The sequence below is a fragment of the Coloeus monedula genome (genome assembly GCF_965178545.1).
Source record: "Coloeus monedula genome assembly, chromosome: 1".
NCBI lineage: Eukaryota > Metazoa > Chordata > Aves > Passeriformes > Corvidae > Coloeus > Coloeus monedula.
In genome coordinates, this window is record NC_138781.1 from 14,558,634 (window position 1) to 14,575,843 (window position 17,210).

The window sequence follows — 17,210 nt, forward strand, 5'->3', positions numbered from 1 at the left end:
AAGATTACTTAAAATTTGAAAACGTTATGAAGGCCACCTAAATATTTTCAAACAATGTTTGAAAACTTTTTTTAATTTAGTAAGAGATAATAAGCAATTTAACTCGAAATAAATGTCAAGGACTAATTCTTATTATTTCTCTTTGGGCAACTATTTAAAAAACGTGGTTTCTTCAGGTATCATCTATTAAACGGTCAGACGGATCCCTGTTTGCAGCGAGGAGGGTGTGTGGTTTTTGTTTTCCCTCTGTTCGTTTCATCAGGGACAGAAAGGTCTGGGTATTTCACACGACCACGTCAGTTAGAAGTTGATGGGATCGCTCCAGCAGCCGCAGCGGAGCACTGCAGCAGCCCACGGTGAGACGGACAGCAGGACGGACGGACCGGCCGGTGCGATCACCAATTCCTCACCGGGGGCCGGGCGGTCCCGGGCACCGCCCCCGCCCCACCCCCGCCCGGGCCCGCCCCGGCACGTGACCCGCGGTGACGCCGCCGTGCCCCGGAGCCGACACTCGCCGGGGCCGCGGCGGGAGCGGAGCGGGAGCCGCCGCAGCCGGAGTGGGGCCCGGGCGGCAGGTGGGTGGCCGCGCCGCGCCCCTCGGCCCGCCGGGGAGGGGAGGGTGCGGGCGGGGAGGAGCGCGGCGCTGCCGCCGGGACAATCGGGCAGGGCTGGGTGGCCCCGCGGGGGCACGTCCGCGCCCGGACTGGCGCACGGGGCCGCAGCCCCCCGGCGCCGCCCTCCCTCCTCCCGCTCCCCGGGCGCCTCACGGAGCGCTCTCCGCACCCGCTGGGGGCCCGGGCGGCGCCGCCCCGCGCTGCCCCCGGCGGTGGCGGTGGCTCCGTTCCGCGGGCGGCGCCGGGAGCGCCGAGTTGGCGGCGCCGGGAGGCAGCTCCGCACCTGGGCGCTGCCGCGGGCCTCGCTGCCGGGGGCGGTGGGGCAGGGCCGCCCGCGCTGCCGTGTGCGAGCGGCGCCCGCTCACCTGCGGGAAACAAAGGGAGGCAGCGGCGGCCCCGCCGCCCTTCCCGGGCGCCCCCGCCGGGCCGGCGGGGTCTGGCGCCCTTGTGTGAACTTGAGCGCGGTAACTCGGGGTGGTGGGCCGGGTAGGTCGGGGTGGCCGTGCCGCGCTATTTACAGGCGGCCCTCGCAGTCAACAACTCAACAAAAGCCCGCGCCGAGGAGCGAGCGGGGCTGGGAGCTCGCTCGCCGAGGTGCGGGGGGGGGGGGGGCTGCAGCGCCGCTGAAAAGTTGTCCTGACACTTGTTTAAAATGCATCGCTTATTCAGTGCACTGAGTCATGGGCAATTATTAAATGGTTGCTTATTATGCCTCTAGCGTTTAAAGGTGTTTGAGCTCCGGGTAGGTAGTTTACTTGAAAGTAGTGCTCGATTTCTAACTGTGTTAGTAATCTTTGAGGAAAGAGTGAAGGGCTAAGCTTGTTTTCATACAGGTTCTGAGTTGTCTGTGTTTCGGTTATATATGTTACTTCCATTTGCCTCTATCTGTATGCAACTTTTGCATGCTCTAGATGCAGACTTTGCAGAGGGTGGCTCTTACAGGCGTCGGTGAGGACTGGTCTGCATGAAAATGCTGGCTGCGGAGTCAGGTGTGCTGGACAAGCAGTGGTGCCCCTTGGGAAGAAAGGTATGAATAGGGTTGAAGTCTTACAAGGGACCAGTCTCCCAGGCAGTGGTCATGCAGATACAGCCTGAACTTCTAAGAAAACTGCCCAGGGAGAAGCAGAATCATGGACTCTATTGAGGTGTAGCCAGGCTATCTCATCTGGCCTGAACTGTTAAGAATTTATCTTAATTTAGCCTTCATAATTGAGTTTATTTCTGTATCAGCACTGCAGAAGGGCTCGTTTCAGTAGTCGGTGAAGTTTGATGCTGAAAATGGAAAAAGATTACACAAGTCAACTCCTGCTGCTTTGTAGGACACTGTGAACAAGGTGACACAAAGAAATTTAAGGCAATCCATTAATACTCAGTGGCATTTTTAACAACTTATCATCTGCTTGTATTAGAAAATAAGTAACAATTCCCTATCCCCAGTAAGGGTTTTTTTTTTTTTTCCTAGAGGAAAATAAACAGCAAAAAGTGTTTTAGGTGATTTCCCAAGTCTCAGTTACCTGGTTCTGGAAGATGAGAAGTAAATGGTCTGTGCCTGATAATTTCAAAAGAGAGGATGGGAGGGGATCTTGAGTTCTAGGATAATGCTGAAGGGAGGGGTGATCATATCTCATACAATACGTGAGCATACTATATGTGTATCATATATGATCATATTTATGATTCTGTGTCTTAGGCCCATGCATCTCAAGCATTTGCATGTACTTGAGAATGAATCGAGAGAGCATCATTCTGTAGTTAAGACTGGATGCTGTAAGGAGGTGAGGGTGCAGCTGCAGGGTTTCGGTTGCTGTAGGAAAGGCTTAGCTCTGAGCAGACGTACAGCTCTCCGAACCCTGCCTGTCTGAGGGTGACTGGAGCTGTCACATCGGGTCTAGATAAAAACCGTCTCGTTTTGTGGGGACGCACATAAAATCTAGCTAGAGGCAAGTGCTGGCATGCCGAACCCCTGGTGCTGCGTGTGCATCCGCTTGTGGCGAGAGCTGCCCGGAGCGCTGGGTACGGAGCGGGCGGTGCCGGCCCGGTGCCGGGAGGAGCCGAGCGGGCAGTGCCGGCTCGGGCAGGGGCGCGCCCGCGGGCGGAGGGGTGGGGGAAGGGAGGAGCTGACCTCTGCGAACACCCAGGATTGCCAGCCTTACTCAGCTGGCTGCGTAAGAGATGGGAACGGTTCCATGGCAGCCGGAGTCCGGAGGGATCTCTCTGCCCGGGCGTCGAGTGAAAGCCCTGCTCGCCTGTCTCCCACCGGCTACCGCAGCCGGCGCCGTGCCTGGCATCGCCGGGCTCTGCTCCCGTGGGACAGCGTGACTGCTCCGTGAAATGGTGGTTTGTGTGTCCACGTGGGGATGTGACCCACCTTAGATGAATTGCCCAGTAGCAATTGGGGTTTTCTTCACCAGGAGGAAAGTGAGGCCTGAGTCTGTTTTTTGGTGTTCATGAATAAGTTTTCTTAGTAAGGCCATTTGCTATTAATCTCTTCATCAGATACTGAGACTTTATTTAAGGTATGAAAGCTTACAGATGTTCTCTGTGGAAGTAAATGGTTTTTCATACTTCTCATCCTCTAATTAGGTTAATTCAACCTTCTTTACCAATGTGGGTGCCATCCAGCATGAGAGGTAAATGGTAAGGAGTAAAAAATACCATGAGGTTACAAGGACTGACCAGCCATATCGCTTCAGTTGTTGACTAGTAGCACAATAAAGTCAGTAGTCCAAGTGTCAATATTGTGCATTCACACCTGCATTGTTGTAGGCCCCTCACAGCAGAGGTTTGACCAAGGCTCCCTTGGCTCTTTCAACTGTATTATATGAGACAGCTTCATGAAAGGACATTACAATTAGCTGTGCCCTGGGCTACACAGAGAGTACAGGCAGTCTACCTTTTGTGACACAAGAGCTGCATTACAAAAATACAAGCAAAATAAAAATTATTGCATTTGAATCTGTGAAATCAAGGCCATGGTAGTTGTTTGCTGACCTACAGGGTTAATTTCCCACCTATACAATACATATTTCTTACCTTTTTGAGTTGAGGAGGAGAATTAGAGCCTTGCTCCATCCTGATGATGTGATCTGTTTGTAAAACTGTTTTAGTGTTCTGGCTGAACACAGCCTGTCTCTCTTTTATCATATGTTCAACATTACCAAATGTTTGCTATTGACTTGATAGTTTTGCAGCTTGGATGAAAGACCAAAAATTTTGCTGCTTATTTTTGTTGTTTCTTTTTTGTTGTTGTTTTTTGGAGAGGGATTAGGCTGCAAAACTGACTTCAAAAGTGGATAGAGCTATTTTTGTATCAGTTCTGTTTTATTTGAGTTGTACTCAAAATTTTGGGTTTTTTTTAAACAACATACAACCTGTTGAACCTTTCTGTCTTGAAAAAATGTTAAGCATGCATTCTCAATAAATAGTCATATGGAACCAGCAAGAGAGGAACGAATAAATCCAAGCTTTTAAACACTTGTTAGCTCTGTGGGAAACCAGAGGCTTATGTTCTCTCTTTGGTTTCTGTGTGGGAGAAAGAGACTCTGAATGGATCCTTGTCTTATGTTTCAGCTTTTTGAGGTAACAGAGCTTTGGGATAGACTGCAGCTTGGTAAGACTTGCAATTTCTGGTGTCTGACCTGGAAGCCATGAAGGGGGTTGGTAGCAGCTTTGAAGAAGTGTTGGAAGGAGTCAGGTTTGCTAAGAAGAAAAAAATAGCGTTTGCATGGCAGAGCTTCCAAAACTAGGAAGAGAGTGGGAATGGCTGCAATTCGTTCATGTTTATCTTCTGCTGCTGTTGCTAAACAACTGCAGAGCTGCACTTAAAAACACCTATTTATGTAGAGTAGCAGGTAAGCAAGTTGTTTTGTACAGAGGCTGTAAATAGACTGTGAATGTCACTGCACTGCTTTATGGTAGAGAGTAAACACCAGAATCCTGGCATTCTTTTCTACTGCTTTGTGTTCCTGTTGTCAGCTTTGTTGAATGTGGTACCATCATTCCTTCTGCCAAGTCTGATAAAATTGTCAATCTGACTTTGTGATTCTGTTTGGAGCCTTGAAAATGGTGGTGGCTTCCTGGGAAATGCTTCTTCGAAGTAAAAGAACATGAGCTGTGGGAGAGAGACACAGGTTAAAGATGGGCACTTCTGTCTTGGTGTAATACTTCAGCTTTTTACTTTCTATTTTATCTCTGACTTATGTGGCAAATGTATTTTTTTCAAGGCTCAAATCAAATACCAGAAATGGCAAAAGAAAACGGAACAATTCGTGGTGGTTTCTGCTTTTGATCTCCCCAGAAGTTCTCTTCTGTTGTTATTTCTGTCCTTAGTCCCATTTAGCAGCTGAGTTCACTCTGCATGTGTGTGCCTGCATGGAATTGCATTAGTTCCACTCTGTGGCAGGGTAAAGGCTACAAATCTCATCACAAAGTCTTAACTTGCAGAGCTGCAAGTTTCTACATAAATTTTCTCATTTGTGAAACATGCATTTAAAAATAAAAAGATGTGCTTGTTAATCTTTATAAGACTAAATATGGCAGCATTTTACTTGAATTCTCCTACGTTCTATGTGAATGATGGAAATCTTGCCCTTTACTTAAATGCTTTGATTTTCAAGATTAAAAATCCTACCTTTCATGTTAGTTTACTATATTGTGTTCAGTGCAAGTTGGCAAGACTGATGTTTACCCACCCATGAATTTGGACATTCATGCTACATGATTAAATAGAGAGAATTTGTAGTTTGTGGGTGTGGATGCAGTGGCAGTTGTCTGGTTTATAAAGATGCTGAAAAGTACTTTTCAGAATTTTCATGTATTAGTAATTCCTTCATTATCCATTTTGGTTCATAGTCCTGTTTTGTTACTGTTGAGATTTTTGGTTGCATTTTCGGTTCTAGCCCTTAAACATTTGGTTAGATCAGGTTTTCTGTGAGGTAAATAAGTCTTCTTTGGATTATTTTGATTAAAACTAGTGTAGTAACAGAGTTTCACAAAGAAATTAAGCCTATGTGTAAGCAAGAGATTGACTCAGATCAGCCCCCCCACCAAATCCCCAATGATTAATCAATGTTATTCAGTAATAGAAACAATAACTAATTGATTAATTAAGCTAATGAACTACTTGATAGCAGGAGGCTTGTGTGAATAGGACAGTTAAGTCGGTGACCTAAGTTGTTTTACTGATTTTCTGTTTCAGCACTGATAAAGATATCTGAAAATACTGCATTTTCCCATCAATTAATCTAAGGTTGACATAAATTGAATTGGCAGGATTTTTTAAAAATTATTTTTCTCCACAGTGCTCTTAAACAGCCACTTTATTACATACACTTTCTTTATTTTCTTACAGCTCTGAATATTAACAGGAAAATAACACCGAAACAGAATGTCGCTTACCTTTTGTCTGAAAAGGTGAAATCTTTCCAGATAGAAATGGCTGATAAGGGTGGGAAGATGCTTCCAGGACAATTTTACATTCAAGTGGAGTATGACTATGAGTATGAGGCCAAGGACAAGAAAATTGTGATCAAGCAAGGGGAAAAATACATCTTAGTGAAAAAGACTAATGATGATTGGTGGCAAGTCAAAAGAGACGAAAATTCCAAACCCTTTTATGTGCCAGCACAGTATGTGAAGGAAATACCCCGGAAAGCACTGATGCCACCTGTGAAGCAGGCAAGCATGCTGCCAAATAACACCTTGAAGTTGACACATGGATTACAGAGATCCACAGAAAATGTGAATAAGTCACCAGAGCTTTCTAGTTTTGGGAAATCTTCTCCAGTTCAAGTGTCTTGCTTAGTTCGAGATGCCAATCAAAATCTGGGACCGAACAATAGCCCCTGTCAAACTTTTGGTTTGAGTCTGGACCTTACCCAAAACAATGGAAAACTTAACAATGAGTTGCAATCTCCCAAGGTTTCCAATCAGTTTAGAACCATTTCCATGGGTCATTTCCCATGCCCAGAGTTCTTGGAAATAGAGAAGACTAGCTTTTTGCATGAACAATCTTGTGATTCAGCAGGAGAAGGCTCAGAAAAAATTCACCAAGATTCAGAGTCTGGAGATGAACTCAGTAGTAGTTCCACAGAACAAGTGCAGGTAAGCTAAAAAATGGCCCCCATGTCTGGTTTGTTTTGTTATTGCCGTAATTGTCTGCTACTGTTTTGAGATTTATTCCCCCAAAAATTCTGATTGTTTAAGTAAAAATGTCTTCTCTCAGCATGAAATCGTTACTGAAATCGAAACAGTTGATGTGTCTAGTCCTTGCAGAATTACTGTCCTGTGGGAATTAATTCCAGGTACATTAGCCTGTGGTTTAAAGTTAAAGAACAGTAGTGTTTCTGTATTAAGATTGGTTTAATATGACACTGATTTTGGGTTATATTTTCTTTCAGTGGAAGGGAGCCTGCTGATGTAACTCCTCACTACTTGGCTTATTGAAATAATAGTGCTAGTTACTGTCAGTTTTCCCTGTGTATAGATAGCATAAGAACTGTTAATTAATGTCTTAGTGGGTTTAATTACACTTAAGATTTACATGGAGTTTAATTTCTGGCTTGATCATTTTATTTGTAGACTGTTTTAATGAGTCAGCCCTGCCAATTCCGCTTCTCACAACTTTACTCTGGATTAAAACTCAAAACATGTGAGTTTGTTAATTAGTATGGAAGAATCTCAGGAATGATGTACTCCTACTTCAGGCTAAAACTGAGCATTGACGGCCTTTGTCCTTAATAAAGCAGTTTCTCTCACTTTTTAATTTTTTTTTTAAACAGGCGTCCCCCACCCCCATCAAAAGATTAGAACTCTGACTTAATCAGGTCACTTCTGGTACGGGTAACCAAGTTAATTAGTCTATTGTAATCCAGGTTTGCTCTTAAACCAGTGATGTATGTGTGCTTACACATATATTTATAAATGTGTGTATATGTAGATAGTTCCCCCACCTCACACTTGCCTCTCCCGTCTTTCCGTAGGGACATGTTAAATTATTTTAAATTCTGTTAAAAGCTACCTACTCTTGAACTTAATCTGTAGTGTGAAAGTGTTTTTCCTTGGATAAAAACTGATTGTTATGGTAAATCCCACTTGCCAGCACGTGTTCAGAGTACCAGAGGATCTCAAATCAAACTTGATGCTAACTTTAGACATGAAAAGTCTTAGCACTGAGAGCTGTGAATCAGTACTTTGCTAATAAGAAACAATGAAGACAAAGCTGCTTAGGAATGAGGCAGTGTGGGAAGATCTTAAAGATACAAGATTGATTAGGTGAATTACAGAGTCTTGAACTGTATGTATGTATATTTATTGAAATACTCTGAATCAGTAGCTTTTCCGTATCCTACTGTATTCTTGGCGTCATTCTTGATATTCAGAGTTTCTCTAGTTATGGGACATCATGTCTCTAATATTTGTATGTTTTATGTTAGTTTTAACTTCATCAGCCCTCCCCCAAATAATAATAGGATTACTGAATTTAATTTCTTCAGTGATGTCCTGCTTATGCAGTGTGAGAATCCATGAACCTTGTTGCACTTTCTTTACAGCACTGCCCTAGCTCGGTGCAGTTGATATGAACAGCTTAGAACTTGGCACGATAAAATGATTATTAGATATTTATTTTAGAAGCATGTGTTGGCCTGTTGACTGCCATATTAATCAATTGCCAAACAAATTATGAAAATAATAAGGAATGTTTAGATAGTATATCATACTGTAAAGAGCTTGCCACATTAAAATTTATATTGCATGTTAGGACAGTTCCTTCTTCTGTGTTGACTATAATTTGATGCATTTCCTTCTGTAAAGCAGATGGAATTAATATTACATGGGTGTCTTTTGTCAATAATAAATATATGGCCTGCAGCTCAGTTTCCACCGGACTTTGTGCCTCTTGATGCAGTGACACTTAATCTTTTCACCATTCTCCCCTCTCCCAATCCACCCCACTGTATTTATTCAATGCTACAGCCAATTTATAAATTTGTATTTGAGCGGGGCAGCAATGCATGTATTGCAGACACTGTGTTATGGGAGGTCTGAAGGGGGGAGTTTTCACAGTGTTTAAAAATAACGAATGCTAAAAATGCCACATTTTGACTGTGGAAAATGCTTCTCAGTTTCTGATTGATGTTACTGAAGAACTTGCCAGTATCAGAATTCTTGGGCAACAAGAGTGTGGGTGTTCACTGTGCCTTGCAGTTTGCCTTATTTTGTAACTTAATCTCATCACGTGTAATTGCAAACTCTTTAAATACAATGAAAATGTTTGACATTTAGTAGCTGTGGGGATTAAAGCAGTGGTAGAACTGATGTCACCGTTAGCTCAGTGTAGATGTTCAGAGTGCCAGTCTTCTCACTGGAACAGCCTGCAGTTTTTTTAGAATTCTTTCAATAATGAGCATTGTTTAGTAGAAATCAGCTGTGCAGAAATTAATGGCTCAGAAAGCTGTTTTTATTGCTCTTAGTCTGTAGTGAGAACATCAAGTTCCTGGCTTTCACACACAAACAGGATTTCACTTCACAAGACTGACTGCTTCTCCCTCCTCTGCCTGCTGTGGAGTTCAGTTTTATGCAGTCTGCATTATAATAAACTCTAAACTACAGGTGTTTTCTCTTAAATTTGTAAGATTAGAAGCTAGAATTACCTTAAAAATACCATCATGTAAGTAACTTTTTGGTGGTGTTGAGGTGATGGTATTCAGTTTTAGCCTGACCTTCAGTGTGTTTTTACTGTCCTTGAGTACAAGTATATGAGATACAGAGGAATGCTTCTCTTGTGAGATCCTTCTAAGAAGTGGTTACATTATTCCCTGAAGATTATCCTCCTCATCCTTTCTGGTAATGAAGTGCAGGTTCTGCAACTGTACTGTCTTGAAGTCATAGGCTTGCTGGCTGTGGAAATACTGGGAGATCCAGAGCCTCCAAAGTAGTGCATAAAGAAGGGATTTTTTAGCAGATGAAATATGTGAAGTAAAGGACAGAGAGGTGGCAGTGTGAGCAGAAATATTTGCTGATGATGATGTAGTGAAGGGTCTGGTCAAGAGAAATGTCAGGACTGGATAATGAGCATTCCTGGCATTTTATGCAAAGAAATTAAAACTGTTGGTTGCCACTCTGGTGGATAAGGCATTGTACAAACCATATGTTAGTTTATAGACTTGAACTGTAGGAAGGCTAGAGGTAATTAGAGGAAGTAGGGCTTGAGAGGAAACAAGCTTCAATTTAACCAGATTTAAATCTCTGGTGTAGACAGTAACTGCAGGTAGAATTGGAACTGGATGAAATGGTTTGAGTGAATGCACAGCTGGGTGCATTCATGCTGAGAATATGATGGCACTAAAAGCTCTGACAATCAATGAAGTTCAATGAAATTTTATGAAAATGGTGTCAGGTGTGATGCCATGGTCCCAGGGAAAGGGCAAGGATATGGAAAGTTCTGAAAGAGTCATTCTTTAGCAGATATGGACAGTACTTGAAAGAAGCAGATGGGATGTCTGAGCAGTATGCAGCAGAAACAAGAGACCTGAGTAATTTTTCTAAAGTATATATAAAAAAAAAAAAAGAAACAAGAATTTCATGTTCAGGCATGCCTAAACAGGCAAGAAAAGCTGAAGCAGAAGAAGACGGTATTAAAAGTGGTCTTTAAAAAGCACCTTGGGCAATGTTTGCTGGTAAAATCTACTAACAAGTTTTGAGACAGAGGTATGCAGACAGGGAGAGAGAGAGTTGGGTGAGTTCAGAGATCATGTCAAGAATGTTTAGGTGTTATCTTTGAGGATGATACTTTGGAATAAAATCATTACAGACTGAAATTAAAATCTGCTTTTGGCAATGCTAATTCACGACCTGTGGGAAGTAACTTTGTTTCTGATGCATGTTACCTCCTCTTTTGTCATAGGAGACTTAGAATGTATTTAAGAGTAAATACATGGCACTGTCTTAATGTTACTTTTTATGCTTATTAAAAGTTACTTTTAGCAGCAAGCTGGTTTTAATCATTATAAATATAGACAGTGACCTATTTGCAAAGATTGTTCTGTCTTTCATCCTCTTTAGTAATTGACTATTGCATAAACTGTGAAGCACTAAAGGGGATTATCACTAGGATGGCTGTTTTGCTTTGATTAATTCTGAGTAGTAAAGATTTTGAAGAGCTCTTTCTGTCTTGCCTTTGCAATTTCTGTGGGATTGCAGTAACTTTTTAGTCAGGAAAACAAAATATTTTGTGTTTCTGTAGATGTCAGATCGCATCTTCTGGAGATCTGGGCATTCTTGACTGTCACTGGTGGCAAATCATTGGTGTTAGACTGCCTTGCTGGTCAAACATTAAACCTCTGAAATAAATGGCTATCACTGTTTTGTGGGGCACAGAATTAGTTTGCTTCTACGATAAGAAATTTCATGTTGTTTATTTTATTTCATTCATTTGTCCAAGAGATGAGTAACTCGACAGTGTGAAGGAAGCATGCAAGATTTTTTTCTTAATAAAACTGAACATGTTCATGATGATATGTATAATGTAATAGTTTGAATTATGTTTTAAGTACCATCCTTTAATCTCTTAACTTCTTAAAAACAGCATTTGTTATTCTAATGATGTTAAATGCTGAAATACGCCCATTATAATGAGGCGAAGAATAGCTTTCAATGACAAGGGACTAAAAGCTTTATAATTTAAGGAGTTTTATAAAACATTAATTTAATTTTTTTTTTTTTTTTGTAATTTCAGTAGCTGCTGCTGGAACTTTGTAAACAGCTTGAAATGGTTGCTAAATTACACTAAAAACTCAAAGGTTCTGGACAGATAATATTAGGGAATACTTTCCCTGGCTGGTTTTGTATATGTGGGGCTGGGGGGAGTTTCCTACACAGCGTCAACAGGTCTGGGTAGTTTCACTTTACAGTGGTGCTGTTTGTGACCAGCTTGGTCTCTGTAGTTTTAATATGTAAGTCAGGTAGCAGATAGTTCTCCTTCTTGGTCCAGGTGACTGATTCTGGATTTAGGTGCCCTAAAATGAGAAGCCCCTGTGTGTCACTAATACTGCCTACAGCCAATATCCTGTTTGCTCCTCTGAACATCCCTGCTGCAAATCAGATTGACCTTCCTTAAAAAAATAAACAGCAAGCACAAGAGTTATCTCTATGAGGCAGTTGTCAGAAAATCATGACCTATGAGACAAGTTGGTTTTAGTTGACTGGCTTGTTCTATCTAATACTGGTGTTTGAATGCTCAGCTGACTAAGCTACAGATCTCCTTGGTACATGCAGTTTCGTGTTGTGCTTTCAGAATTGAAACGAACATCTAGTGCACTGTTAAAATTCTGCAAGTGCCAACACAGTCTTTTGACTCTTGCACCCGTATTTACCCTAATATCATGCAGAAAACGATGAAATGGAACTTCCAGTGCACTGACTTACATGAATAAACCTGTGCTTTTAATCCTGGTGGAATTACTTACTAGCTCAAACAAAGCTCAAGCTGCACTACTTAAGGAATAACAGTCATAATATGGAATTGATTTTTCTGTTTTTATCTAGAAAAGTGTAATTTCTAGTGTGTGATGTGAGTTTTGGTGCATGCTGTCCCACCTGCCTTTTCTTTTGAATTAGTGCCAAGTGCCAGCCTAAGCAGGGTGATGACAGAACCTTTAGGGATGGTGGAGTAAATGCTTAAATAGGAAAGCAGCCGTAGGAAAAGGAATGGGTGTTTTGTCTCACTGCTGCCGAAGTTGAAAACAGCTGGAGATACTGGGACTTGCTTTTTCTCTTTGGCAGTGCTTCTGTCATTTGAAGTAGGGACATAGAAAAGACTGTAATAGGTAAAACTCTGCTTGAGACTGTTTTGAGAATAGTTGATCATATCTTGTTCTCTCACATAACTCTGGGTACAAACAATTGCTTTTGCTATGTCTTTACCTGGTTACAATTTAGGCAGTTGTTCGATATTGCAGTGCTTGCCTATAGAACAAAGGTGCTGTTATTCTGTAGAATCCTAAAGAAAGTATCATTTGTTTCACAGCAGTATGACAAAATGGCAGGGAACGTATGACTCTGTAGAATAAAATGCAAAACACTTTTTCCCTTTTTTTTAGGCAGCTCTCTGGAATAGTAGACATTTGTGCTTAAAAAAAAAGAAAGCAAAATCTGTGCATATCTAGCACCCAAGCAGCTGATATGTCTCTGACATGCCTTGCTAGGTATGTTTGATTTAAAAACGATAGAGAGAAGTAGGTTTTGCCTTTATGTGGAGTTTGTTATAAAGCTAAGGACAATAATTTTGGACAAACCAGTCTTTCAGGATAATAAGAACTGAGGATTTTCAATTGACTTCTGTGATTGTGAGTAACTGGACAATGTACTTTTAGATTACGTGTATCAATTTTGAATTTAGCCTGTCTTAATAGGACTTCTGACCTAGTTCTTGGGAAAGACAGTAGATTTCTAATAGATGATGGTTCTATTCTGGTAGATGTGAAAGTGCTAGGTTAGTGCAGAGAGGCATTCAAACAAGCATAGAGAGTGTCCATAGTAGGAAATAGTGCAAAACAAAAATGCAGAATGCAAATTTGGTGGTGTTTCTGTGTTCTAAATAACAGGCAGTTGCTGACCTCTCTCTCGTTGAAAAGGAAGTGTAATAGTGCTGAAAACAGTGTAGAAGAGCACAAGCAGAGACATGGAACAGTTCCTGAAGGCTTTGCAGAAATCTTACATGAGAGTGGGTGCACTTAGTGTGGCATGCACAGGACTCCTGACTTCAAGGTTGTTTGTTGCTGAAATGTCTGAGGGATTGTTGAGAAGTAAAGCAGCCTTAATTTTGGTATATTCCCCCTTCCCCCCCGTCTTTTGATAGTTTGTATCTGCTTGTCCTGTCTTTGTAAACTCTTTTGACCGAGACTTGGAGCTTGTGTACAGTGATGCTGTGAAGACTGTCATGGGTGTTTGGAGTCTGTATTTTAATTCATTCCAGTAAGTTTTGTGAATGAAAGCTAGAAGTTGAGGAGCTGTCTGAATGAATTTAGGATATTACTTATGTTGAGTTTTGATGTTACATTATCTGGCTTCAACTTCTACTTGTAATCAAAATCATGATTAGAAACTTAGACTCCTATTTTAAATCTGGAATTACATGTTACGTTTTGAATTTCAATATGAACCTTTTAAAATGGTTCACCTAAGGCTTCTGGATGATCTTCAGATCATCTAGTTAAATGAAATAACTTCCCTCTATTTTGTTTAAATGCAGTGCTGAGGAGCAGAGTTTTATGTCTGTTTTCTGGTAGTGTGTAGTGTACACAGTTGCGATCTTTTGCTTTTGTGGGTTATTGTTCAGCTGAATCACTTTGCTCTAGTCACCACCTGGCTCTGCAAATATTTATTTCCAGTGCTGCAGGGAGGTGGTGGTGCTGGCCTACGCAGTGTTGTGACGAGTGTGTTAGTAGCCTGTAAGTAACTCCTTTATGGCAACCTGAATAGTCAAAGTCTAGTGCAAAGTCAGCAGATCTGATGGACTCGAGGACACATTTGTCTTTTTAGTGTCACTGATGTGATGGGACTCATGGAACAAGTGTCCTTATGTAATACTGTAATAAAATGTTATGTCTGATAGAAGCAAAAATACAATTAACAAACTTTCTGAACTCTCAACTGGTTGGTTGATGTGTCTAGTAATATTGCATGACGTTTGTTTTCTAGAGAGCTTGAAAGATCACTGGGATATTGTTTAGAAATGATTAATGATACAACAGAAATGTTACAGTGTTGCACATAACTATGGTTTGTCTTTTAAGTATTTAGAAGAAGGTTTATCCTGCAGTAAAGTGTTGTAACAGTAAATGAGGTTCTTGAGTGACTTTGCTTTTCCTGCTGAAATTGAATACAGGTGCTCCCTCCTCCCCCCAACCCCACCACTGAACTTCTATCAATGTGCTTGGCACTATCCATATCAGTTCTTGGTTATCTGCATCCAGTTGGAAAAGCTAATAGATGTTTGTCATGCATAACTGTATTGTGCTTTAGGCACAGGGGACTATGTATGTGTGTGGATATGTAAGTATATAGTTTTATTCTCTGTATATATGGGATATAAAAGAAAATCAGGGGCAACTGTTCTGTTTCTTGATCTTGATTTGCATCTCATACAGTGTGACTACCAACTTTAAGCTTCCTCACAAAAACTTCATGAGATGTACTCATCAGTACTGTCTTTTTTCTGTCATCCAGATAAGTCCATTTGTCCTGGCTGTGACTTTGTACTGATCATCCCTCTTGGGTGCTGCAATCTAACTTGTTATGGCATTTTCATACTTCCCTGAGGCTTTGTGCTTTTCCTGCTGTAGTATGTGTTAGCTCATGGGCACGAGCACCACAGAGAATGCCAGAGGACTGCAGTGCTTCCTCCCGGAGGGCTTTTCACAGCCAGGCTCTGTGGCTGCCTTGCTTTAGGCAGGGAGCTGGAGCTTGAGAAGAGGCAGTGTGGCCCTGTCAGTGGCCCAGTGGTCACACAGCGCTGTCCCTCTGACCCTCTGCTCATCACTCATCCACTCGCTGAGCTCATCTGCTCGCTTGTGCCTGTGGCAGCTCCTCATCAGTCATCCACTGCAGCCTCCTCAGTAAAAGCTACAGCCTTCAGCTTCACTTGCTTTCCTTCCTCTTGCCTTTGCCAGCCTGAAGGGTTACGCTTATGTGACTGCCTGAGAAGACATACAGAGTGAGGGAAGTTAAACTTGAGGTAGTTTTTCTTTTTATTCTTCCATGCTTCAGTCTCAAAGAGATGCCTGTCTTGGTGTTTCACAAGGTTGGGAGCACTTGTTCCCATAGCAGGAATATGGAACATGCCAACCCACAGGTTGGCATCCCTAAAGGTTCTGTTGTCACCCTGCTGAGGCTGGCACTTGGCACTAATTCAAAAGAAAAGGCAGGTGGGACAGCATGCACCAAAACTCACATGACACACTGGAAATTACACTTTTCTAGATAAAATCAGCGGGTTGTGGGTTGTGATGCACCAAGGTGTAAATTCTACTTTCAAGTTTTGTTTACTTTTTAGTTAATTATATATGTAAAAACTGTATTGCATCCCTTTTGGCTGCTGTCACAGTCAGTTGATCAAAACTTAGATACATACTTGGGCTTGTGGGTTTGTTTGTTTGTTTGTTTTTATGGAAAAACAGAAAAATCCAAATCCCAAGTGCTGTGCTAAAAATCTAGCTCTAAACTCTCTTATTCTTCTTTTCTTGTTTTGTAAGTCTTTAAAGCCTCAGCAGATTGTGTCCAAACTTAAGGTGTGATGATACCCTGTACAGCATTTGGGAAGGCTGTAAAAGAGCTCTTTCCAGCTGCTGCAGGTCTTTGGTGTGCTGTTTTATATTAAAACAATTGAAGTGAACGTTGTGGTAGGATGATGCTACACTGAAAAATTCTTTCTCTGCAGTCAATTTTCTGAGGAAAGTAGCTTGAAGAGCTGTATTTAAATTCTGTGTCCATAGATGGTCTCAGGAATTCTGTGTGCTTATCCTTCTCTCGCATCATCGCTGTCTGTCCATAAACTGCTGGTTTGCTTCTCAGAGAATTTTATATTAAATGGTGATTTGAGCCCTGAGCCAACCTTTTATGCTGTCTTTGGTATGGTTGGATCTGCTTGAGTGCAGCCTCAGAATTACAAAGTAAATAAAATTCCACAAATACTGAATCTTTTTATATCTTCTTAACTGCCATCTGAAACAAAAATTGCTGGTTTAATATCTAATTTCATTGAAGTAAAGTGGTAGTTGCAGACTAACATTTTAATGTTGAAACACAAAATTCAATGACAAAGGTATACTTCATTTTCTGGATACTGATTTGCAGAAATAGCTGTTATTGAAAATGAAAGACATTCTTGCTAGTGGAAGGAAAATAAAGGGGAAGAAAAACTGCAGAAATGCATGGCTGAGTGTTTCATGCTTTCTGTCCTTACACTGAGTGCCAACAAACTGTCTGCAAGTAGAGAGAAACAGACGAAGAAATACAGTCAAAGAACAAATACTTCTATTTTCAGTAGTTGTAGGGAGAAAAAAAGATGCAACCTGGTTGAGATTCCTGTGAGAATTTTATTGCTTTGCTTAATTCTGCTGTAAGCAGCTGACTATTTCTGCGATTTTGAGAAAAGTCTTTAACTATACAATTGTGTACTTGCCTTTAGCATTTTAAAAAGCCCTCAAAAGTGATCTTAAAAAAATCTCTAACTTCTTTTAAGTTAGGCACAGTGGGTTGAATATACTTCTAAAAATATTCCTCCTGCTATTCAGTATACTTTTGCAGAACAGTGTTAAAACTCGAGTGAACGTAGCCTGTTCTAGCTCAGTTCAAAGTTGAAAATTGAAAATATCTTAGCCGCACCATGGCATAATGATGTACAGGCTTCTTTTTGTGTGGTCTTAAACTGAGGGAAATATTCGTTCTCTGCTCAAAATTTGAAACACCTCATACTAATACATAAATATGCTAACTGATAACACTTATTTTATTCATCCTATTACATCTTTTAAGGCAAGATTTTAAACTGAAGTCTTGACCTAATGTTCTCTCTATGTCTCCTCTGGCATGAGACTT

At 41.5% G+C, this 17,210-nt stretch overlaps 1 protein-coding gene across 12 annotated transcripts in view; it reads left to right on the plus strand.

Annotated features, from left to right (window-relative positions):
* The first annotated feature begins 492 nt into the window (after positions 1 to 492).
* Positions 493 to 17,210, plus strand: part of ARHGAP12 (Rho GTPase activating protein 12) — a 76,113-nt gene continuing 59,395 nt past the window's right edge. For all 12 annotated transcript variants that reach the window (XM_082284148.1, XM_082284152.1, XM_082284155.1 and 9 more), the window contains exons 1-2: positions 493 to 575; positions 5,965 to 6,716. In XM_082284148.1, coding sequence (XP_082140274.1) covers positions 6,048 to 6,716 — 669 coding nt within the window. In that variant the 5' untranslated portion in view covers positions 493 to 575; positions 5,965 to 6,047. The remainder of the gene's footprint in view (positions 576 to 5,964; positions 6,717 to 17,210) is intronic.